Source organism: Hibiscus syriacus, unplaced genomic scaffold (assembly GCF_006381635.1).
Source record: "Hibiscus syriacus cultivar Baekdansim isolate YM2019G1 unplaced genomic scaffold, ASM638163v2 tig00002069_pilon, whole genome shotgun sequence".
NCBI classification, from domain to species: domain Eukaryota; kingdom Viridiplantae; phylum Streptophyta; class Magnoliopsida; order Malvales; family Malvaceae; genus Hibiscus; species Hibiscus syriacus.
Window position 1 is genome coordinate 7,243 of NW_024061908.1, and position 26,446 is coordinate 33,688.

The following is a 26,446-nucleotide window of genomic DNA, read 5'->3' on the forward strand; positions in this document are numbered from 1 at the left end:
CGTTACGTAAATTTAACAAGTTTTAATCATGACCGTATATCATATTTGACATGCGCGGACTTATTGACTTTAGTTTCATATACATGTATATCTTGTAATAAACTATGAGCATCCGTATTGAATTTCACAAACAAGGTGTCGAACACGAGAGCGCCTTAAACACGTAGAGCAATACTTCATTTGTAAGTTTATCAGTATAAATATCCAGATTGTCTTGTTAAACTTACAATTGCATGCTCTCAATGGCGATTTCTTCATCATGTTGGTTGTTGAAACAACGTTTGACTGCTGGTTTTCTGTTTGTTGTCCTGTGTACCGGCATTAATCCGGTAGCGAATGGATGTTTCACTTCAATTTTTAGCTTCGGTGATTCCTTAATGGACACCGGTAACTCACTTGAGATTTCACGTTCGGAATCAAAGAAGCTTCCTCCTTCGGCTTTTTCTCCGAATGGCCGGACCTTCTTTCACCATCCAGTCGGGCGGCGCTGCGATGGTCGCTTGGTTATTGATTTCCTTGGTGCGCATATACATATTCTAGTTTAAGTGAAATGATAATCGATTCCCTACTAGTACATTATAACTTCTTAAATTCGCACTTTCGATATAATTTATGTGCTTATCCCTTGTTTCATTCATGTGGCATGGATTTGCAGCTGAAGCTCTGGGATTCCATTTTTAGAACCATCTTATGGAGCTAAAAATAGAAAACTAGCGAGGTTTGTAAAGGGTGTGAATTTTGCTGTGGCGGGTGCTACTGCTCTGAATTCTTCGTTTCTCAAACGAAATATTGGAATCCATAATAGCAACACCGACGTTTCTTTGGGCGATGAATTGAATTCCTTCAAAGATTTATTGCCGTCTCTTTGCTCATCTCCTTCATGTAAGTAAATAGGGGTGTAATATAGTGTTTAAACAAATAATGTTGTGTTAGTGTTCGTTGTTTATTTTTAAAGGTGTTTATGTCCGTTTGTTATTTTTAACGGTATTTATGCATGCTTGGTGAAGATGTTCATGTTCATAAAAAGAGTCAAATTGCACCACTAATTCTTAAACTCTTTGGTTTCACAGTTTGAACTCCAAAGTTCATAATCATTTTAGTTCATACCTTCACCAATATTTAAAAAAATAAAAAATAAAAAGGGTAAAGAAGTTGATAAACAAGCTTTCAAAAATAGTTTGGTCGTTAACATAAACAAATTCGTATCCATTAGTTTATTAAATGAACATAAAAAATTTATTTATACTTGTTTATTTAACTTAATAAGTAAACTTAGACGAATGTTATATAAACAATTCGCGAATAGTTCATCGAACGCTCTACTCATTAGCCAAGTTGAAAAAATAAAACATAACATGTGATTATGACTTAACACCTTGAAAACGTTTTCATGCCATGTATTTCAGATTGCAAAATGCTCCTCCGGAACTCCTTGATTTTGATGGGAGAGATTGGAGGCAATGATTACAAGCATGCATTCAAGCAAGGAAAAACATCGAGAAAATCCGGCAGCTTGTTCCTCTTGTCGTTGATATTATAGCTTCGGCAATCAATGTAAGAATTTGAAACATTGAGCAGTGATGTTCATGGATGCTGAAAATTTCTAATAATCATATATTTTAAATATTCTTTTCTATTTTTTATTAATTTGTTTTCACTCTTAGAATTTTATAAATTCGTTCCCGTGTTATAAAATCTTACGTCGTATCTAATGTTTTCGACGCAGGAGTTGATCGAGTTAGGTGCAGTGACATTTTTGGTCCCTGGAAACTTTGCAATAGGATGCTCCCCAGATTTGTTGACAAATTTCCAGGGCTCAAACAAGGATCAATACGATCCCTTAACCGGTTGTCTAACTTGGCTGAACCAGTTCTCCGAACACAACAACGAATTGCTCCGAATAGAACTCGAAAAACTCCGAAATCATCATCCGAATATCAACATTGTTTATGCCGATTATTACAATACCACGATGCATTTTTACCATTCTCCAAAGAAATTTGGTACGTTATTTTCATTTTCTTTAAACTTAATCTGTCAGCAAGTTTGGCTTTGTTTCCGTAAAAGATTTAAAGTTTGTGGGGATGATTCCAGGATTTAAAGAAACTCTAAAGGCATGCTGTGGAACCGGAGGGCCTTACAGTTACAATTCGTCGAGATCTTGTGGGTATCCGCCATTGAAAAGTTCATGCAGTAACCCTTCTTCGTACATAAGCTGGGATGGAATCCATTATACAGAAGCTTCCAACAAATGGATAGCAAATGCTGCTTATGAAGAATTGATGAAAACAGCAACCTGTGTCCACCATTAGTTTAACCACACATCCAGTTGTAGGGCTGAAAATAAACCTGTAATTTAACGGGTACATTCAATTCAATTCTACAGTAAGAATGAATCGGATTCAATAAAAATATGATCTTATTTACATGATCTCCAATTGTCCCAACAACATGATCTCCAACAACAAGAAACCATTCAAACAAATTCTATATGATTTGTTGGTGGCATACATGTAGAAATAAATAGAATGATGAAATGGATACTTGATGAAGAAATGCTGCTAGTTAATCCATTGAAAGTAATAACAACTGCTTTGGCCGATGATACAAGGTAAGACGTAAAGATGCTTTGGCCGATATGAGAAACCTCCCCAAATGCTGTCGTTAATCGGAGCTGGAAACGGAGAAAACAGACACGAAAACACTCTTCGAAACCACTACCCGAAAACAGACGTTATGTTTCCCATGTCACAGTAGAAGATAGATAATTGTTCAAGTATAGGACAGCTTGAAGAGAGCCTTTCTTCAAACCAACCAAAGGTATAAGATCCAAAATCTTGAGGCTAGTCAAATAAACGTGAACCGGAACAAACAGCAATTCGAAATCGGATTTTCAGTTCCAATCGCTCTTACTGGTGAAAAGACATCGCCATCTGGTTGATCGAATCGGACAAGTTACGGTCCTATCAGCATGAGTATTTCATCTGTCCATTAGAGATACTAAATTTGCTAGTTTTTCATTAATGACCTTTTAAGAAATTTTTTGGAAACGATAGTCGGTAATATTAAGATTTCACATCTTGAGTGATTTCACAATAAAAAAACATGTTTTTAGCGACGTTTAAACACACCGCTAGAGGCCTAAAACCACCGCTAAAATTGTATTTTGTTGTAGAAGTAAGCAATAGAAAACATGTTAAAATTCTTAAATAACTATTGCTGGTAAATAGAATAAATTATCACCAAACAAACCCGATTGTATTAATCGAGCATTATTGAAAATAAATATTAGAGGATCAAAATCATTGTCTAAAAGTAAACAAAAAAAAGAAATGTTAGAAAGCCATAAGTTGACATTTGTTTGACTTCCTGGGTATACTCAATAGTTTTTCAGTGATCTTCAATTCTTCTTCAGCCGTCAAGATTTGAGATGAACACATTGTAAGCTTCTCAAGAACTGTTGCATTAAGTAGCCAATTTAAATAAAGAATTCTCACCCTCAAAATCTAATACGTTAAACTCCTTGAGCTGATGTACAAGACAGGAAGGCACATTTTCCATTGGAAGCCAAACCTAGAGACCACCAAATAACAAATGTTAGAAGCTTTAATTTTAAACTACATACCAATACATTTGTCAATATATATATATATATACCTCGTTTGATGATAGTTTATATATAACAAGAGTTTGTAGATTAGGTGAGAATTCAAAAAAAACTTGAGAATCCCCCCTTGCCACTCGTTTCTCCAATCCTAATATCTAGCTTAAGCAGGTTTTGAAATGCAACAAAACGTTTGTGGGACAAAAAAGGAAGCTGCGCATAAAAGTTATAAGTGTTTAATGAAACATAAAAAACATGGATACTGAAGAATAAAAATGACAAATTAACTCACTGCTTACGAATTGATAGTCAAATGAAGTGACTTGACTTTGCCAATTCTCTGAAAAAGCTCAACTAAAATATCTACTTCTGTTGTAAAAGTTAATGTTCCATAAATCGTAATATCAGCCCTAACAAGAGAAGGCATGTTTACCATTGTATAGTTTTTTTTTTTTTTTTTGCTCTGAATCCCTCGTAATTGAAGTAGACAAGCCTTGGAAGATCAATGGCAATGACAAATGTTAGGCAGACTGAATGGTCATCAAGGGGATAATTCTTAAGAAATAAAGTTAAACTCTTAAGTGAAGGGATTGAGATTTTAAGACACTATGTTTCACATGTCATAATAGAAGATTGTCAATCGTTCAAGTATAGGACAACCTGAAAAGAGCATTTTGAATGAATCAACGTCTTCAAATTTAGTAGATCAAAGCACCAGGGTCTTGAGACTAGCAAACAAACATGAATATGAACACTCTGCAACTACAACATGACCCGACACTACCCACGGCCCCATACCGGCCACCGAATCCCCCTCACCATGGGCAAGGTTCCCGGTGGTGCTCCGACGACGCTCCGACAAGGCATAATTTGAGCTCCGATAAAGCCCAAACGATGGAAAATGACCCTCCCCTCCCCCGTGGACATGGAGAATTTGAAAAACACTAGCGTCTCGATCGAGAAATTGATGGATGACCTTGATGAACAGTTGGAAACAACGGACATTAGTTGCGGTCGCCAACCGAGATAAGGCTCTGACGATGGAAAATTACCCTCCCTATTACTTCCCTACCCTCCCCCATGTAAATGGGGAATTCCAAAAGTGCTAATGCCCCGATTGGGACTTCGATGGATGGTCTCGACGAAGAGTAAAAAAAACGAATATTACTTGTGGGTTCACATAGTTGGTTTGGATACACACAATGGGGATGTCTCAAAAACGAGATCAAGTCTCGTCGGTTCGTTCAAGGCCTTCTCGTGGGTAGAAAACAAGTAGCCTCGATGGACTCCATAGGGTGCTACTTCCTCGACACCCGAGGTGCATGGAAAAAAGTGTCCTTATTTCAGACATCGCACCATGGGGCTCTTTGGGGGTGTGCATTCGTCGCACAGTATGAAGGGCCCATAGTGCAGTGTGCATGCACGCCCCCATGGGAGTGGAGCGAGTGTGCACTTGGATGCGGGAGCCTTGTAAGTCATGGGCAGGAAACATGCCATTGGGTGGCCACAAAAAGGGTGATGGAGGAAGTGTCCTCGTTTAAGACATTTCAATGTCTACTGATAAAATTTTACCTAAGTTTTTTAGCTCTTTAGGGGGTAGTGGCCTGACACCCCCTCCCATCCCGGGGGTGCTGGCCTTAGCACCCATCAGGGGCAAGGTAGCACCTAGTGCTAGCACATGTTAGCCCCCATCACCGATGGGACTAGTTGGACATGGTTATCGGAAGGACGTGATCGTGTGAATGGTCGGTGCACCCGATACTCATGAATCTCTTCACCTATTTTGGGCGAGGTATCAACTCGGAGTGGTGTAGCACCCACCTGTGCTTTGGTCATATTCTTTCCATGTCCAGTCAAACTCAGCAGCCGCTCGTCGCTTTGGTCTAGTCTGCATGCTCTATTGACTCTGTGTTACTTGTTGAGATATTTGTCACCTAGTTCCAAGTCTTTGATGGCAACGACCTATTGGGAAGGAGCGAGATAAGATATCCAGGAATACACATCAGACTAGTTTAGCCCACCCCTCACCAAAAAGAAGCCTATCCCTAAAGCAATAGGCCAGCCTTCTACTCCACTCAAACTTAATGAACCCCCTTAAAAAAAACATTCTCCATCCCTAGAAAAAATGTCAATCCTTTCCTCCAAACTAAAAAAATGCCACAAAAAAAACTTCGTAAAAAGGCTCTAAAATATTTGAACCAAAACATCTTGTCGCTGTTGGTTGCCTTCGTGATGGGAAATTGACGGGTATGGTTGCCTCTGTTAGTTTTCATGCCAAGCGATTGTGGTGTTACAAATGGAACGTCCATTTTCAATCTCACCAACGTCTTGCATGTAAAAAGCAGAGCAGTAGGTAACATGGGAATGTTGTTGGACGGTAGAGAAAAAACAAAATCTATATCCTTAACTCCACGGCGAATTGCAGCAGATATCCATCCACAAACACGTGAATCATCAATCCCTAATATATCGATACGATTGAATCGAAATTGTTGGATTCTTCCCTCAGTATGGAAAAACAACATTTTATCCATGAAGGTGGTAAAGCTCTTAACAGTATGTGTAGGAGAACCCCCAAAATATTTCGAAATCAACATCAAGATTAAACTGTGAGGCAAACATACATCGCTATTGGGTTGATAGAATGGAGGTTGAAACTGCATCTTCGATGGAAAGAAACGATAGGATGCGACTTAGAATGAAATCGGGCATGTTACTCATCTTATCGGATGCCATTGGAAGTTCAAACTTTGAAGGACAAATGAAAAGGTTATATATATATATATATAAAAAGAAGGGTCGCCAACGAATCGAAATGTCTCATTCTGAAAACACAACTCATGGGATTCGTTTCTTTTCAAGAATTTATATTCAATTTTATGCCTCTTTTGCAATAACTGAAACGGTGTTCGGTTTTAGAATAAGTAGTTTTTGCATGGTCTATAGTAGACATTATTGTGATAGATATATTTGGATCTTTTACGTTTAGTGTTCACGAGTGGACAAATTTGTTTATTCCAAGTTTTATTTATACCATGTTTTAGTATATAACTTAATAATAAATTTTAGTTGTGATTTTTTTTAAGTAGTAATTAAAATTATAGAATTAAATTGATAAATAATAAGGCACGAGCACAATTATAAGTTAAGAATAACCCTTTCTCAGAGTTCCACAATGGATTGCATCAGCAACAGCTTGATTAATCCACAGACCAACCATCATTCATGCCCACCATTACGCATCCAAAACTTATAAAATAATTTTAATATTTCAACCCAAATATATGATATAGTAATAAAATTATTCTGCTTTTATATAAAAGATTTAATTAAGAGATACGTAATTGCTTAGAGATTCAATATTTTATAACATTTGAAAGCTGCTCTGCAACTAATTCATTTGCTCATTGATCCATTTATAGATATCCGGTCTTTATATGGAAACTTACCTACCACGTTGTCATATCAAAATGATAATAGAACTAGGCGTATCTTTTTATATACATTTCTACAATGAAAAATAAATTGAAATTACCTACCACAGTATCATTTGACAAGGTTAAATAAGGAGTATATATCTTTTTCTGATAATTAAATGAATTTTTTGGTGGGGAAGTATAAATATAAATATCCACATTTGAAAGCTGTAGGTGCAAAAAGAAATTCTCTTTGAATATATGCATCAATGGCATCATGTTCTTGGCTGAAACAACACTTCACTTCTGTTATCTTTGTCTTTGTAACAGTAACCAGCTTTGGTTCACCGGTGATAGGATGTTTCACGTCGATTTTCAGTTTCGGTGATTCTTTAACCGATACCGGCAACTTACTCAGGATATCGATTTCAGAATCCAGCAGGCTTCCTCATGCTGCATTTCCTCCATATGGCCGTACCTATTTTCACCGTCCGACCGGGCGGTTCTGCGACGGCCGCTTGGTTATAGATTTCCTTGGTGAGTATATCGATCATCTTTGTTGCTCCGACTCTTCATTCTTGTCTAATATCCGTGCCCAAATTCAACATGGTTTTGCAGCTGAAGCATTGGGATTTCCCCTTCTACCACCATTTTATGGATCAAAAAGTGGAGGATTGGAGGAATTTCAAAAGGGAGTGAATTTTGCAGTGGCGGGTGCTACCGCTCTCAATTCTTCCTTCCTTGGGGAGCAAGGAATCTATAGTGTCTCCACCAACATTTCATTGGGAGTCGAAGTGAATTCCTTCAAAGATCTATTGCCATCTCTTTGCTCATCTTCTTCAAGTAAGCTTTTTTTTTTTTTGGATTGTGTTTGCCAAATTTTTCGTTTGTTTCAAATTCTAATATGCTCTGATTTTATAGATTGCAGAGAGTTCCTCCGGAACTCGTTGATTGTGATGGGAGAGATTGGAGGAAATGATTACAATCATCCATTCTTGCAAGGGCAAAACACTGAGAAAATCCGACAACTTGTCCCTCTTGTTGTCGATGTTATAACTTCATCGATCAATGTAAGAATCACTGGTCTTAGTTTGTGTCACATCAAATTTGGGTAAAACTCTAACATCACTAAATATTTAGAAGTTGATCGAGTTAGGGGCGGAGACATTTTTGGTCCCCGGAAACTTCCCAATTGGATGCTCCCCATCTTTGCTGACAAGATTTCAAAACTCAAGCAAGGATCAATATGATCCCTTGACCGGTTGTCTAACATGGTTGAATCAGTTCTCCAAATACCATAACAAGTTGCTTCGAAAAGAACTCGACGGACTCCGAAACCGACATCCCGACACCAACATAATCTATGTCGATTATTACGATACCTCAACCCGTATCTACCATTCCCCGGAGCAATTCGGTACATTTTTTAAACAAGAACACTTAATCCATATATCATCAAAATCCGACTTCTTCACAGTGAATTTTCTTGAACGATCTCAGGGTTTAAAGAAACACTCAAGGCATGCTGCGGGACTGGAGACGTTTACAACTACGATCCTTCGAAATCTTGCGGTTATCCGCCATTGGAACGATGCTGCAAAGATCCTTCTTCCCACATAAACTGGGATGGTATCCATTACACAGAAGCTGCCAACAGATGGTTTGCCAGCGTTGCACTTGAAGATCTGATGAACGCTATTCCTAGTTTAAAAAACCTGTGTCCCACATCGACTTCAAACAAACGGGGAATAATGTATCCAAAATCAGAGATGTAAATTATAATATTGGATATTTTATAATATGTGTCAAATTTGAGACTTGTCATCAATGTATATTGATGTTTCTTTGATAATGTAAAAATATTTTTAATTGGCTAATATACTATTGTTTTAGTATACGAATAATGAAACGGGATTGACATATTTATTGAGATTATTTTAATGTATAATCTATTAATTAATTTATCAAATTTCAAAGGTCATAAACGGAGGGTTTGATTGTAAGAGAAGCGACTAATGCTTACCAGCTGCTCATTAACTTGTTCCTTGTTACCGAGAATCAGCTGAAAACTAACATGAAGCACGCAAAATACTAAATTAATATCAAGTTGACAAGCATGTGTATTTGTCATTAATTTGGTATATGAAAACAATGGTGAACCAGTTCATCGAGCTTATCCGATGTACATATATTGAATAGATATTTTTAACAAAAGTATATGATACCTATACAATCAGTTAAAGGTTTAATATTTTTTAGAATTATCGAAAGCTACTTTGCATCTAATTAGTTCTTTCATTGATCCATTCATAGAAAGCAAGATTAACAGTATATGGAGAATTACCTACCACGGTATCATTTAAAAATGAAAAATTGGGAAGTGGCTACCACAATATTATTTAAAAATGAAAAATTATGAAATATGAGTCATTTTGTTCTGTATTTAATGTTGAGCTGGGGAATTAGATCACCAAATTGTGTTTTTATAACCCCCCAGATTAAGAGGGAGTCCAGTCTTCTTATCCTTTAGTTTTGTTGCTTTTAGTTCCCCATTACTCTCCTCCTAGGGATTCCCTCCCCTAACAAATGGGTACAACTTCGTGAATTTCGCATCGTACATGTTCTAATTGAGATAAGAATGAATATAAATTTAGTGGGTAGTGGGCAGATGTGGATATAAAAAGTCATACCCGCCATGATTAGTGGATAGGTGATGGGTTTAAAACCATACTCGCCCTGCATCTGCTCGCCCACTAATTACTATCATATAAATTTTGAACCATTATGAATTTAAATATAATTTCAGAGACTATTCTATAAATCTTAAGATTTTATAGGACATTACTTATAATTTCACCAAATGCTAGGGTATAAGCCCCCGATTAATCTTGTTTATTTTATTATGATCTTAATGGACATGTTTGTTTTATATTTTGATGCTTATTAAATCTCTAAGGTTGCTACAAGATAGGTATGGGCAAATACAAGCGGGTACGAGATGGGTGGTGGGTATCCAGTTGGATAGTAAGTGTGGGTGGATTTGAGAATGTACTTGTGGGAATGATTGAATTAAAAAATTTATCTATTGTGGGTGGTGGGTCGGTGGTGGATAAAAAAATTAAGTGGGTATGGGTAGGGGTGTATCGGTTCGATCCGGTTCAGTTTGTCACTAAAATATGAATCAAACCGCACTTTGCAAGTTTTCAAAAATTAAAGCCGAAACCAAATGACATATAAAACGTGGTTTTTATTCGGTTCGGTTTGGTTCAATTCGGTTTTACGATTTTTGACTTGTCACTATTTTTCAAAGTCAACCTAAAAAAACAAATGCAAATATATAAATTTAAATTTATGAAAAAAATATTATTAGTTGTAAGATTATATTTATTTAAATTTGTCTTACAATAAATTCAAAATGATTTTTTTTGGATAAGTTGCATTTCATTTATCCAAGAAAGCATAATGTGATACCTCAACCAGGGACTAACCTAGCTCCCAATTTATACAAAGCATGTCATTAACAATATCAGCCATATCCCATTTCATAAGCAACAAACGTGTACGAACAACAAATTTAATGTTATCCAAAATTTCCTCAGCAAAGCAACTTCTACCACAAAAACAACAAGAGTTCATCTCCAACTAGATGAAGTACACAAACGCATTTCAAGCTAGCTTCAATAACACTACCCGCAAAGATTTACCTTTAAAGCAAGCTACAGCCCAAGCCAACTCCTCAAACCACCTAGCCGCCATTCAAGGAACATTACACAACCCTAACACACTAGACCACATATTCATAGTGAAGGGACAAAAAAACATGGTCCCTAGACTCAGGAGCAAGCTTACAAAACAGACAAACTTTATCAACTATTATTCTCATTCTCTACAATCGATCAAAAGTAGGGAACCTATCAAGAATAGTCATCCACGATAACTGAATGCCTCAGAACATGTAAAGGGTACCAAACCAGTTTCTGTCAAACCACCTTATCCCTTTTACCCCTAACCTCATCCCAAACCCACCTAGCAGTGATCGGTCGACCTTCATCGGCTGCTACGAACACCATCTCTCAATTTCAAAAGCTTCTTCACAATGCAGCTAAATTCACCTTACTCTCAATAGACCAAAAATTAGTCCCTCCCAAAATATATTCATGAATCCAAGCAACCCATAGGGACCCCTGATTGGATAAAATATTTCTGATGAGCATGATTAAACACACTTTATACCAATATTCAAGCCTCTTCAACCCCAGACCTCCCTCAGACTTAAGAGAACAGACAAGATCCCAACTCACCCTCACTCCCTTTGTAGAACTGTCACAACCCTTCTAGAATAACATGTAATAAAGATGCTCAATTCTTTTAACCATTGCCTTAGGAAGGGGAACATGCCTATACCAGAAATTCAAGATATTACAAAAAAATGATTGAATCGGATGGAGCCTACCCCCATAACTAAGTCACTTTCCAGACCACCCCTTTAACCTATCAACAATATTTATGAACAAAAAAGTACAATCCTTAACAGTGAGCTTCTTAGCTACCAAGGGAATCTCAAAATAACAAATAAGTAGGCTCCCAATCTGGAACCTTGTAGCACGAGCCACCCCAGCAACAGACTCCCCACTTAGAAATATTCAATTTCAATCCAGAAATCTTATAGAAAGCATCCAACACACTCACCACACCCAAAATCGAATCCATGTCCCCTTTACATAAATTCAGGAGATCGTCGACAAAACAGAGATGAGTGAGACCCACTTAGGGATGGCAAACGGGCGGGTCGGGTGCGGATACCCCCTCCCCCATCCCCATACCCACCTAATATTTTTCAATCCACCACCCGCCCACCACCCATGATGGGTACAAATTTTCAAATCCACACCCGCCCATGCGGGTACATTCTCAAATCTATCCCCATACCCACTACCTACTAGCGACGTACCCGTCTAGACCCGCCTGACAGCAAACTTAAGTTATACATAAGCAACAAACATAAAAAAAAAACATGTCCATTAAGAAACATAATAAAATAATCCAAGGATTATCTAAGTTAAGTGTTAATATAGATCTTAAAATACATAAAACACCATAATAAATGACATAATTAAAGTCTAGAAACATAAATGACAAACACATATTGTTTTTGTTCTTTGGCACAACATTCTAAAATTTCAGACAATATTTGTGACATATAATACTCCAGTATTACAATCATCATTCTCTATTTCCTCCAACTGAGAGCGCTCCAATTTAAATTCACTACTACCTACATATATAATAGAAAGTAAAACTAATATAAGTTAGTAACTAAACTTTAATAAGATAATTAAGCACAATTTGACAACTAATATAAACTAAATAATAATATTACCTTTAATATCGGCCCAAACTCAATTTTGAGCATACATTAATGCTTCAATCGTCTCCGGAAGTAGTCGACTACGATAAGGACCAATTACTCTTCCACCTATACTGAATGCAGATTTTGATGGGACAGTGGAGACAGGAATGCCCAAAATATCCTTTGCTATTTGTTGGAGAGTTGGATAAATTACATGTTATATCTTATACAATATTAGAATTTATAAATTAGTCTCTAAAATTACACCTAAATTCATAATGGTCCAAAATTTAATGGATATTTAGCTGGGCGGGTGGATGTGGGGCGGGCGGATGCGAGGTGAGTAATGTCTCAAACCCATTACCCGCCCACCACCCGCGAGGGGTACCACTTTCTAAATCCACACCCGCCCACTACCCGCTAAAATTATACCCATCCCCGCCCCAATTGAAGCGGATGCGGTACGGAATCCACGAAACTGTACCCGTTTTCCATCCCTAGACCCACTCTCTTACATTTAGAATGGAACCTAAAAATTCCCTAAGCTGCAGATGAATTCAACATAATAGAAAGAATATTCATAACTAAAGTAAACAAATAAGGAGAGATGGGGTCCCCCTGTCTCACTCCCCTCTCACCCTTAAAATAACCATCCAGCGTCCCATTAAAGCAAATAGAAAATCGAGAGGTAAAAATACAAGCACTCACCCATTTCTGAAAAATCTTAGGAAAACCAATAGCCTCCATGAGCAGGGACAAAAACCCTAGTCAATAAAGTTGAAAGCCTTCTGCAAATCTACCTTAATAGTTTAACGCAGGGAAAAAGTCCTACAATTATAACCTTTAACCATCTCTTGGGCAAGCAAGACATTATCCGCTATACCCCTCCCTTTGATAAATGTAGACTAGTTCAGAGTGACCATATCAGGGAAAACCTCTACAAGTCGAGACACCAAACCATAGTGATGACCTTATACACTAGAGAACATCAAGAGATGGGACGAAAGTCTTTAGGCCTCGAAGCATTGACCACATTTGGGACCAAGGTGATGGAGGTGGCATTAAAAGCTGTTAGAATGTTTGAAAATTGAAAAAAATAATGAAAACCCCCCCAAAAGATCTTTCCCTACAATGTTCCAGGCCTCTAAAAAACCAGCAGTGAAACCATCAGGTTCCGGACTCTTGTCCTTTCCCTGCTGATATAGGCCCACCTGAACAGTCTCATCTTTATAACTAATTTATCCTACAAAATACCAAACCATCTCTAATGACATTGCCTCAAAACTTTCAAGTCTATTCCCAACATCATCCACAAACACCCGAATCATATACTTTTTCCTCTTAGTACTAATAGCATTGTGAAAAAACTTTTACCCTATATCCCTCTCCTAAATCCATTGAACTCGAGCCTTCTGCTTGAGAAAGAAACCTCAATATTCTCTAACACTTGCAACTCAGATTGCAAGCCTGAGTTTATTAAGTCTACCCAATGCTCAAACATGCTATGTTTAGGCACGAAAGTGACTTCCTAGAGTCCCTCATAAGCCCCCTTAAGGCTACCCAATGTTGATTAAGTCTTATGGAGTTTATTAGCATCATACAACAATAACATCAAATAGGCATGCTACCATTAAAACCCTCCTTGCACCCATGAACACAACAAGCAAACAAAACATAGTTTCATGACCTACATATGGTAGACGGAAGTTATTTATGTGTTACCTCACTAATGTCTGATGGAATGAGGCTCCAAGAATCACCTAAGCACCAACTTATCCTTGTTCTTGGCCTTTAAGCACTCTCCAAACTATTTCACTAACCAAAGCAAACAAAGAAATTACAATCTCGTTTTAAAGCTTTAACTGCTTGGAAACACGTTTCTAAACACTTAGAAACAATCTAGAGACACTATCAAGCCCTCATACAATAACCTCTCTAAAAACCAATTCATTTTCCACCATGGGTAAACCTCATGATTTTTAGCTATAAATGGAGGTCTAAGGATGAAGATTATCACCCTTACCTTCTTAAATCCAAATTAGTTGTGTAGAAATATAAAGTTCTCACCTTTGAAGCTCAAGAGGGGAAAATGATGGAGAAATATGAGAAGAAGAAGAAGAAAAACGAGAAGAAGACAAAGGGTGGGTGGAAAATGAGAAAGAAGTTTATGTGTTACCTCACTAATGCCTGATGGAAGGAGGCTCCAAGAATCACCCAAGCACCAACTTATCCTTATTCTTGGCCTTTGAACACGCTCCAAACTCTTTTACAAACCAAAGCAAACAAAGAAATTACAATTTTGTTTTAAAGTTTTAAGTGCTTGGAAACATGTTTCTAAACACTTAGAAATAATCTAGAGACACTCTCAAGCCCTCACACAGTAACCCTTTTAAAAACCCATTCCTTTGCCACCATTGCTAAACCTCATGATTTTTAGTTAGAAATGGAGCTCTAAGGATAAAGATTATCATCCTTACCTTCTTAAATACAGACTAGTTGTGTGGAACTATAAAGTTCTCACCTTTGAAGCTCAAGAAGGGAAAAGGATGGAAAATATGAGAGGAAAGAGAAGACAAATGGTGGGAGGAAAATGAGAAAGACGTTTTCAGGCTTTTACGCCCGATTACATCACCAAATTTTAATGTTAATCAGCCTTTCAAAAGTTTTTGGGTAAATTGTTGCCTTAGTCATTCCCTTTTTGCCTTAATTCAAAAACACCGTTTTTATTGCTTTTTGGGCTTTTTGACAAGCCCAATCCTCTTTATTTTTGACCCGGTGATTAAAATAGCTTAATATAAGCACTCTAAGCCCAACGATAATACCCGAAACTATTAACCCGATTTTTGGAGTGTTATATTTATATTATTATTTTTTTTAAAGTGAGGACCTCATTAAATATCCCTCCTATCAACATAAATAAGTCAAAGAAAAAAGAAACATTTAAATTGAGTGCTCTTTTAGACAAATTATGAGCCACTCTATTCGCTTCCCTACGTACAAAAACAACTAACCAACGAGTAAAAGAATTACATGTACGAAGAATAGCTTTCATATGAATGCCCAACGTAGATTCATCGTCGTCTTCCCCATTGAATTTGTTGACAACCATGGAGGAGTCCAACTCAAAGAATACATTCTGCCACCCTTTATCTATAGCCAAGTTAACCGTTGCTGCTAAACCATGCAATTCAATCATTCCAGCATCCAAACAACCATGAGATGTCATGGCTAAACCACCAAGAATGCATCCCTTTCCATCACGAGCTATAACGCCAACTGTTGCCGTTTTGGTAACCAGATCGCAAGCATTATCCGCGTTGAACTTTATCTTTACCAACGTCCATGCAGGTTGAACACGACCATCATACACGAAAGCATTCCTCCTATTCCAAACATTCTAGAGAATCATTAAAAAACTTGTAAAAATCTCTAATCCAAGAGCATGTTCCAACCAAAGTAAAGGTGATACACAAGTATTATACACAATCAAACCTGGAATCCCTTTCAGCCGTAGTACCTCATGAGCAAAACCGTAATCACGTAAACATGAATGGGTGTTTCGGTGTCCATCTGGCAATTTGGGCAAAGATCATTCCCTATTCCTGCTGCTCTCAAACGTGCACCAACTAAGAGTGCACCATGGGCCAATCTCCATACAAATATTAGTTCTTTGGGTAGAATATTCAATTTTGACTTAGTTTGCCATATTTTTGAAACAGCCTCTGGTGTGTGGGTGGTCTGTTGAAGCCATCAATATGTGCACCTAACAAAGTAAACACCACTGTCATGGTTTCCCCATATTATAGTATCACTATTACAAGGGGCAATTGGAACATACAACACTACCCCCGCATCTTGTCCATTAAAGAAGCTAATAACTTTTGCTCGATCCCATTGTGATTGATCCCTTAACATAAAAGTCTCTACACTTGACGTTTGCCCTAGCCTCTTCAAAATAAGACCCTGTAAATGATAACAGTTTGGTCCCTTCTCACTTGTCGTTAAATACATGTGTGGGACTATTACATCCTATTCTCCAGTAGAAGTCACCCGATAAAGCTTGTATCGTCTTGTAAGGGCCTTTCCATGCATATGAGCTTCGTTTCCTAGTTCTAGCATTTAACACGTCACCATCAGGATAGCATTTAACTCTAAAACAAGAGCAAATAATAACTCCGAGGTCTTAATAAGTCTCCAAATTTGTTTCCCTAACATAGCAAGGTTGAAAGATCGTAAGTCGCAAAATCCTAACCCACCCACTCTTTTCGGAGTACATATATTAGTCCAAGCAAGCAACGGTCATCTGCGTTTATTATGTTTTCCTATCCACCAGAAGGGACACATAATCCTTGTAATCTCATTTAGTATATTTTCAGGTAGTAAGTAATACGACATGACATATTTAGGGACGAGCACGGGTCAGGTTCCAGACTTCAACCCAACCCGAAAATTTTACACCCTCCACCCGACCCGACCAACCCTACCCGACCTGAAAACTTTACACCCTTCACCCATCCCAAATCCAACCCTACTTTTTGAGGTAAAATTCGAGCTTGGCCCAACCCGACCCGAAATAATAAAAATAGGGATTTAATTAAAAATAATAATATATAAAGGGATATTATTATAATTATCCCTAAATATAAAACATTTATATTTTTTGGGTCGGGTCGGGTCATGTATTTTACACCCTAGACCTAAACTCGACCTGACCCAAACATTACCTCTAAAAAAACTCTAACCCGACCAGATCCGAACCCCATTTAAAAAAACCAACCGGATCCATGTGTTAACGATCCATTGACACAGGCCATGAAAGATACAATGGTTTCACATTACTTGCAACTAATATAATAACTATATTTATTGAATTTTTTTTATTACGTGGCTTTTTATATATGTTACTAAAGGCATTTAAACTATTAAACTATTGCAAAATAATTATTACTTCAATATAAAACAGCTTTCAACTTGAATATTTAATTATAAATATTTATAAGGTTACTAAAGGCATTACTTTTGATTATGTAGCTTTTTAAATATGTTACTCGAGTTTTCATTTAAATTTAATTATAAATATTTATAAAATTTATGATACTAGTAGATTTCAACTTGAATAGTTTTTTATAACCATGTTTCATGTATATATATAGAAAGAGAGAGGGAGATATATATATAGAGAGAGGGGGGAGAGTGAGAGAGGGCTCAACTTAAATTTGAAAAACAATCTTCTAATTATTAAATTTTTTTGAATCATTTAAATTATATTTTATAACTTAAATTTTATTTAAATTCTTTTTCGAAACAGATTAAATTTATAAAATTAAGTCAAGTATTTTAATATTGAATTGAATTAAAATTTAATTTTTCTGAATTGAATTTTATTCGGCATATATATATATATATATGGATACGTAGGAATAGGATATTGAGGAATCCTTTATATTCAACTAGTTATTTTTTATTTTATTTTTTAAAGGGAAAAATGTTGCCATTGAGGTTTGACCAATTAAAAGTTCCACACGCCAGAAAAAGTCCATCTTTGAGAACTACAAATTCTGAACTCAAAACAAAAATCCAATTGCTGTTGCTCCAGTTCTTTTCCCTTTGATCAGTTCAACTCAACTTTACTCCTAGCAAAAAAGGACCCTTTACCCAAAATGCATGATTTTTGCTTCACAATCCCTTATGGATTGATTCTTGTGGCCGGAGGAGTTATTGGGTATTTGAAGAGAGGGAGCACCGCGTCACTTGCTGGGGGTGTAGGTACTGGATTGGCTCTCATTCTTGCTGGATATTTGAGCCTTAAAGCTTTCGAGAAGAAGAAGAACTCTTATTTTGCTTTGGTTCTTGAGACTGGTAAATTTTCAAAATCCTATCTTTCTTTTCATCCTTTTTTTATAAACTTTTATGTTGTAAATTTGATCTGGGGATTTTGTTTAATTACCCTTATGATCTGTAGTTAGGTAATAGATGATTTTGTTGGTGTTCATATTTTAGGAGACTGATTTTTTTTTTAACTTTTCTGGATCACTGATCATAGATGATGTTAGATGATGTTGGTGTTCATGAATCAGATTGGATATTTTTTATCCAAGTTGATGTTATTTTCTTGCTGAATTTCTAGGAAATATTTTGTCTTTTTTATGTCCATGAAAGTTGAATCTGTCTATTGTCTGCTTGGTTACGATCTTCCCCTTCAATGATGACAAATGTTTCTTCTTTTTATTGATCTGTATTGTATACCTTTAAATCAGTTACCGCTGCTGCCCTGACATGGATCATGGGACAACGTTATTACCAAACGTCTAAAATTATGCCGGCCGGAATTGTTGCCGGAATAAGGTATGTTGCTCTCCTGTTAATATATATTCAGTACCCTTTCATATGATGTACCAAATTATATCATTACTGTGATAATCTTATCATTTAAGTTATTCTAAAACTAACAATATTCGTATATGGATAAATGTGCAACATGATTAATACCTTTTTTTATTAAACATGATTAAGACCTTAAGTATTCGGTTGTGTGCCGTCGAATAGCTCCTTTCGATGGCACTGGTTATAGAACCCCCATATCCGGTTTATCTCATACCTATTGCATATTAACAGCATGCTGCATTTCAATACCATGTATATAAGTCTCATGATTTTGAGATTCTTTCATGATGTGCACGTCTTTTTATGATCCATCTTTGGTGTAGCCTATGACTCGACCTGATTCCCGTTCGATGACTCATAATGTTCCCGTTTCCAATGCAAAAGTGTCAGATAATCTCTGCTTCCATTTGTCCACCTCTTTTGACTTGGACACGAGTTTATTCTAGGTTTCTTTGTTGGTTCAGAATCCATTAGGACTTCAGGATATACTAACTCATGTTGCGTTTGGTAACATTTGGTTGCAGTGCTCTTATGACTGGGTTTTACTTGTACAAAATCGCCACCGGCGGCAATCATTTCTCAGCCAAGGCTGAATAACACTGTTACACTGAGATTATCAAGTTTTAACAGTTCCTTCAAGATAATTGAAGCTTGACTGCTTTTGAAAATTTCAATTATATAACACGTGTTGTACTCTGATGTGTGTATGAATTTAAACTATTAGACTGTTACATATGAAAGAACTCTGGTTTTTTTTCCCAGAATTATGTTGCTTTTGTAGAAATTTCCTGCGTTTGAAGTTTAAATTTGTTCTTGGAATGAATGGTTCACCTAATTTTCCCAATGGGATCAGATTTATAGTGGCTTGATGCAGATTCTAACATGAATGGCCACATGAACATGTTCTTTCTCAGTATAAAGACCAGTTTTTCTGCTCATCTGATGCAAATATATATATATATATATAAATAAAAAAAACAAGAAAAACAAGAATTTACAACTCATTTAAGACTAAAATTTCAACAGAAGAATGGATTTTGTAAATCTATGGGCATAATCTTGCATTTCATATCATACATTAGAGTAACTGACATCTCCATTCCTAGTATGATTAGCATATATACAGTTGATACCGAACATAGCGTTGCACAGAATTGCCCGAAACGATAAATGAAGCTGTCATGTCTAGCAGTTTCGTGGCCTAAAGTACTTTGGAGGCATAGAAGGGCAACGTTCGTTCATATGCGCGTATGGATCCATAGAATTATATCCGGGTAGTTCCATTCGATACTTCCCTTTTATCTGACAGTAAGGAAGCTTTACATTGTCGGCAACATTGCACCACTCTGGAAGCCGGCTTGAATTATTCTCGAAAAACCTTAGAGAATAAGCATCTTTGATCTGTGTTTTCGGTATTAATTCAATCAACAAGAGCTTGTATCAGTAACTACTCCTGGGAAATCATATCACCTTAAACAAAGACTTTATGTAAAGTAAGCTCACTGTAAACTCGGTGACTTGAACAGAGTCGGTAAACGGATCAAAAAGTCCTGCCTCCTTGTACATTTCAAGAATAAAAGCAATGCATGATGTTGACTTCCCGTCACTATATATCCAATTATCCTGTTCTGGAATGGTCAGTAGTTCATCAAATGAGGACCCACGCTTTTCGACTTCCACCAAGATATCAGAAAGATTAAGACCCTGCAGTTAACACTATAATTAAGAGAGAAAGATATTGGAGCACATTTTTTTAACGAACAAGAACAAAGAATAGCTAATATATTCATTATTTTTTAAGATCAAAGAACTAAAAATCTGATAAGTCTTTGAAGCATCTAGGACAAACTTTGCCTATCAAATCTTTATGAAACTCTCGTACAAACAAACAAAACAATACTATCTTCAAGACATAAATCCCAAATAATTCAGATTATATTTCATGTGTGAATAAACTGCTAACTCGATTTCTGCCATGAGTTCACTTATGTTACCAACAAAGAAAGGTACCATACCTGAGTCCCAAGCCGCTTGTTTAAGGCCTCATTCCACATGTTAGCAGCATATTCAGGTTGTATTTTACTCCAAACTGTCATGACAGAAGCTACCTGTATGATTGCCAGCCAACACTTAACTATGAACTGCATAAATTCTCGGACTCAAACCATGGAGAGAACAAGAGCCATAAGCATTAATAACATTTTTATGAAATTGAAAAATAATAAAAGGAACAGATTAAGAATTTTTATCATCCTATCTTTGTGTGCTTTTGTACCTCCATTTGCAATTATCTGTAGTGCTAAAACTTAAAACTAAAAATCTTAGCATGAGGAACCAAAATGAATATTTAAATACCACGTGAGCATCCAATGGAGGAGGATAATTCCCATCGATGGTGTCTATCCAGCTAAATATCATGTTATGGTAACCATATGGTTTGCCCGCCATGCTTAGCGCATATTCCCATGCAGCAGTCTCGTTAAACTTTGCTCGAACATCAGGATGCAGAGGAAGATATGCAATATGGGGATTAGACTCATCCTTGTTCAGCTCAAAATCCCACCATTCATCCCATGGTATAATTGCAATGATATCTTCTCCCTACAACCCAGGACAGGTAAATAATAACAAAGAAGTCATTAACAAGTACAGGCAGAATAACTCAAATAAATGGTTATACTTATACCTGATGAATTATTAAACTCAGTCACAATAACATAAATGAGAATCTATGCAAGAACATAAAGATAGTTGGATACAACATTGTGTTTTACACAACTTTAAATGATTTTGATATTTTCCTTTATTAACATATTTGAATAGGGGGAAATAAGATAATCATAAAAAAGAATTTGTGTTTATGTGGTGTTAGGTTAACTTATTAAGCAAATACTCATTGTAAGAATCTATAGTACAGCAAGAAAACAGTAGCGAACAAAAGGGTATTTGTTTTTACAGATAGAAAGAAAAGAGATAATATGTAGGGAACAAATTCGGTAAGACAGCTAAAAGGATTTTGTAATACCTTCTCATTTTCATGTCCTGATTCACCAACCCAAAGCTTTCCTTCAGAATCTTTTAAACAAACAGCAGTATGACCAGCATAAGCACCGCTAACCCACTTCTCAAGAGTCTCAAAACCACCCCATCGTCCACGAATTTTTGATATAGCAAGGAAATCTCCCGAGTGTACATCATCAACACTGATGTTAGTAACCCAAGGCAGAGGCCGTTCTTCAAAAGAAGCCCCCATGTGCTTCTCGAGAAACCCAATATTGGAGTTCTCGCCCCATCCGGTATTTGTAAATAAGGGGAAGACATCCCATAGAGCTTGAAATGTTCCAATCATCCCTGCTTGCATCAGGAAAATTGAAATCCCCTTGTGTTTCACCTAATTTAAACATGACATAAAATTCCATGCATGAGCTCGCCGGAAAGATGCATAACTGAACCAAGCTAACACTTGAAGTAATTCAAACTAACAATGGCAACTTACATATTCATACTCAGCTTTATCTTCCCACTCGCTGATTTCAAGTGTATGCTCCCGAGACAAAAAATAATAATCCCAAGTCACACGGTATGGAGTTGCAAAGACATAAAGATCCATACATGTCCAACTATGGGGATAGCTAACCTGGATAAGCACAGAGATATCATGGTCACATCATTAAGCCCTGAAGTACTCTTAACCGATTCTACAATCATCCAAAATAAAGAACTCTGCATCATTCTGAACATAAGTTATGCAAATATTCAAATTCCCTCAATTTGACAAATTACACTCCCAAATTTGACAAATTATGTATAGAAAAGAAAAATACAAAATCCCAAATAATTCGGTCTTCCTCAATTCATCGAAAATAAATAAATTAAAAGAAACCAAAATTGAAGCAGTTTCAGCTCAAACCAAGTAAAACCCAGAAACAAGAACAGTCCAAATAAAACTCAAACGATTCAAATTTTAAGCAATTTAAAATCAAACCAAGAGATACCCAGATTGCAAAACGCTCCAAAACATCGATAAAATAAAAGGCCAGAGGTGTTACCCTTATATGGAGAGTTCCACCGCCAAACTCACTGCCGGTCTTGTTATGGAACTCCACCCAAGCCGTGTTCTCATAGAAGCATGCACCTTTCCAGTTCACGATGCGGGTCGGCGATGAAACAGAGCCGACGAAGGACGGTAGAAGGTCAACGGCGCCCTGAAGAGAGTTGAGGATCGGCCACGAAACCTCCCTCGGCAATAAAGGCAGAACATCTCGAGGGTGAAATGGTAATTTTGCAGCTTGGACATGAGAGAAGAAGAAGAAGAAAAATAGTTGAAGGATACACGGAAATAAAGAAGAAGAAGAAAACATTATGAATTTCAGAAAAAAGGAGAAAATTTTAGTTCTTTTCTGCTATGCCAAAACTTGAGAAGAAGTTGAGAACAACCAAATTCAAGTTTGTATTTTCATAAAATGGTACAAAATAGGTGTCAAACCTTTTGTAATATTTATTTTTGGATTTATCGCATTTGTTTAGGTTTCTTGTACAGACTTTGGATAAAATACAATTTATATCACTCAATTATTAGTTTGATTATAAACGAATCACCTTTTTTAAAATACAATTTAATTTATTAAAATATTATTATAACTAAGTCGCTCTATCGTTCAAATCGAAACAGACGCCTAATGTGGTCTGGTGTGATAGTAATTTTTGTCTCAAAACTAATACATTCTATCAATTTGGTCTTAATTCTAAACAATTCAATAAATTTAAGGATAAATTATACGAGTGACCACTTAACTATAGCCCCTTTTCATTTTGACCACCATTTTCGAATTTTTTCAATTGAATAACCTAACTATTTAAATGCATTCAATCAAGTCACGCGCCGTTAAAAAACTAATGGTGCATCTGATGTGGTTGTTATCTAGTAATGGTGAGTATACATAAGGTTAGTGGCTTGATTGAATGCATTTAAACAATTAGGTGACCCAATTAACAAAATTTCAAAAATAGTGATAAAAATGAAAAGGGGATATAGTCAAATGATCACCCGTATAATTTCCCTAAATTTAATCGTTAATGTTTAAAAGTTCCATCAATTTATTATTTTTTATGCTATTTTCAAACCAAACGAGTCATTCAGATAAAACCAACAATTGGATAATAGTATTCTACCAAAAAGCAATAACAAATTATTATTATATCTAAAAAGTAGCAATAAATTAATATAATATGTTTTAGAGAAAAAAGGTGATCTAAGAGAATGAAAAAGACTAAATTGATAAGATTTTTAAATATAAGGAGTTAAATTTATTGAATTGTTTCAATTTAAGACCAAATTGATTGAATGTATAAATTTTGGAAACTAAAACTATTATTATATCAAACTACATCACTATTTTGTTTAATATTTATTGGTGGGTGACATGTTTGTAATAATATTTTAATTGAAGTACTAAATTTTAACTTTTAAAAGAGAACAAACTTTCATAAGCGAACTAATAATTAAGTGATTTGGAGTGTATTTTACCCTTTAATTTAAAATGGCTTTACTTTTACTTTATTTTCTTCTTCCTCTTTTTAGGGTAAACTACCTATTGGTATCTCACCTATTATTATATTTAAATTTTGGCCACTCAACTACTCATGTTAAGTCAATAGTTAAATTTAACGACCAGTGATCAAAATAGAAACAAATATATAACATTAGGCATGATTTTGTTAAAAAGATACTTGAGTGACCAAAACAGAAATAAAATAATAGGTGGGATACTAAATAGGTAGTTTACCCCCTTTTTATTATCAAATTCAATGATTTTAAGTATTTTGAAAATTAATTTGGATCTGATATACATTTTGGTACCTAATTTTGATTTCTATATTTAATTTGGTATTTAATTTTTTTCCAATTAGATACCTAAATTTGACTTTTTAGTTAGATTAGTGACTAAATTTGGTTTCTTAAATCAAATTGGTTAAAAATCAGAAATGCCAATTTGAATAAAAAAAATAATTTCATGTATCGCTTTGAACTAAAAAGTCAAGTTCGAGAATCTAATTATATAAAAATATCACATTAAACCATAAAGCTTTTTTTTTTTTTTTTTGAACAATGGCTTTTGAATTTTATTAATAATAGAATGAATCAAAATTACAATGCATCAGAATAAAGAGATAAATATGAATACAATAGTCACCAAAATACTCAAACAAAAGAAAAAATAAACCTAAAAATACAAAGAAAATTAAAAACCTTCTGATCAATATCAAAACCCAATAACCTTCATACAAACTCTTTGTCTCTATCGAATGAGACGCTTGACGAAGTGATAAAGGAGTGGAGAGCAGACCAAATAATCTGGCAGTCTGCTTCGCTACACAATTGTGATTACATCGGCAAACAACATTTTATCAAAAAGAGGGGATCTGATTATACGTGATCATCGACTAACCAATCAGAAAATAAATATCATGATGATTTTTATGCGAGAACCAAAATGACCGCAAAGGTATGCAAAAAACGTACCCAAAAATATGAGGATCGTGCCACAAGAGAATAAAGAACGTGTGCCACAAGAGCAGAGAAAAATCATGTCACAAGTATAGAGATACTTATTCAAAATTAAAAAAAAAATCAATAAAAAAGCATAAAGACATAATATAAAAAATAAGAGAAATAATATTCTTCGGCGGTCGCCAATTAACATTAAGATTGATGCCATCGTCGACTAAACAAAGATCAAAGATAAAGAAAATGATGGTATAAAATATTGAAAGAAAATTAGGTTGAGAGAAAATAGAGACAACTAATTTGCTTTGTCTTAATTAAACCATAAATCTAACTTCAAATACCTAACTCGATATATATATATATAGTTTTATATTTTGTGATACTTTATTAGTTGAAAGAAAAGGTGATACATGCATCACAAGGCTCACATCAAAGGAAGAAGTAATAATTCTTCCAAATGACCCACTCGTCCAAGCCTTGGAAAAGAAGACCAAAACAGTATCAGACTTGTTATGACTTTTTGAATGGGATCCTGATCTTATTTTGTCAACATTTCTTATGAAGATACAATATTTTGTCTCTTATATTTCCAACGGTTCTTTAATTGCTTCAATCCAATATCAGGAACTCGAGATATGGCTATTTTAGTGAAGACAATGCATGCAGAAAATTCTATACGGGATTTTGTAAATATTACGAATTTTCAATATTTTTATTGATTATTTGTAATATAATTTAATATAGGATTATGCATTATCTTTTAGGATTAGATTTATTATTTTATTAGGAATTAAGGTTGGGTTAAAACATTATTCATAGTTTATTATTATTTTATTAGGAATTAGAGTTAATACATGTTTAGTTTGCTATTATTTTATTCATTATTTATTTAGGACCTTAGAAACTTATATCCTATATAAAGGATGCTTCATTCAATTTTGTAAAACAAATTTCTTTTATTAATAATATAACGAGAGTTCGTTTTTGCAAGTGTTGATTGCCTTGTGCCGTCAAAGCTTCTTCTCCTGGAGTTCTTTCAAGTTCTTGTGAGGGAGATTAATCTTCACACTCCAATTTGCCTTTTCATCGCGACTACGAGGGTTGGTTAGAGCCATATTATCGTGTTTACCTTTTCATTGCAAGTAGGAGGGTTCGATAGGACACTTATCCATCTATTTCCACAA

General features: G+C 35.6%; 3 protein-coding genes and 1 pseudogene across 3 annotated transcripts; 3 read left to right on the top strand and 1 right to left on the bottom strand.

Moving 5' to 3' along the window:
* Nucleotides 1–232: 232 nt before the first annotated feature.
* On the top strand, nucleotides 233–2,331 carry LOC120137585 (annotated as a pseudogene).
* Nucleotides 2,332–7,267: 4,936 nt separating this feature from the next.
* On the top strand, nucleotides 7,268–8,897 carry LOC120137595 (GDSL esterase/lipase At1g28610-like). Its single transcript, XM_039153312.1, has 5 exons — nucleotides 7,268–7,557; nucleotides 7,639–7,863; nucleotides 7,942–8,090; nucleotides 8,161–8,437; nucleotides 8,521–8,897. Exons 1-5 carry the CDS (start codon nucleotides 7,290–7,292, stop codon nucleotides 8,793–8,795), a joined length of 1,194 nt encoding a protein of 397 aa, XP_039009243.1. The 5' UTR covers nucleotides 7,268–7,289; the 3' UTR covers nucleotides 8,796–8,897.
* Nucleotides 8,898–17,899: 9,002 nt separating this feature from the next.
* LOC120137605 (protein FATTY ACID EXPORT 6-like) lies at nucleotides 17,900–19,573 on the top strand. The gene is made up of 3 exons (XM_039153316.1): nucleotides 17,900–18,229; nucleotides 18,628–18,715; nucleotides 19,279–19,573. The coding sequence occupies exons 1-3, from the start codon at nucleotides 18,031–18,033 to the stop codon at nucleotides 19,349–19,351; spliced, it is 360 nt and encodes a 119-aa protein (XP_039009247.1). The 5' UTR covers nucleotides 17,900–18,030; the 3' UTR covers nucleotides 19,352–19,573.
* A 174-nt stretch (nucleotides 19,574–19,747) lies between these two features.
* On the bottom strand, nucleotides 19,748–23,169 carry LOC120137616. The gene is made up of 7 exons (XM_039153322.1): nucleotides 22,804–23,169; nucleotides 22,251–22,391; nucleotides 21,780–22,145; nucleotides 21,110–21,355; nucleotides 20,770–20,862; nucleotides 20,258–20,458; nucleotides 19,748–20,155 (listed from the first exon to the last, which is right to left on the bottom strand). The coding sequence occupies exons 1-7, from the start codon at nucleotides 23,113–23,115 to the stop codon at nucleotides 19,940–19,942; spliced, it is 1,575 nt and encodes a 524-aa protein (XP_039009253.1). The 5' UTR covers nucleotides 23,116–23,169; the 3' UTR covers nucleotides 19,748–19,939.
* Between the last annotated feature and the right edge of the window lie 3,277 nt (nucleotides 23,170–26,446).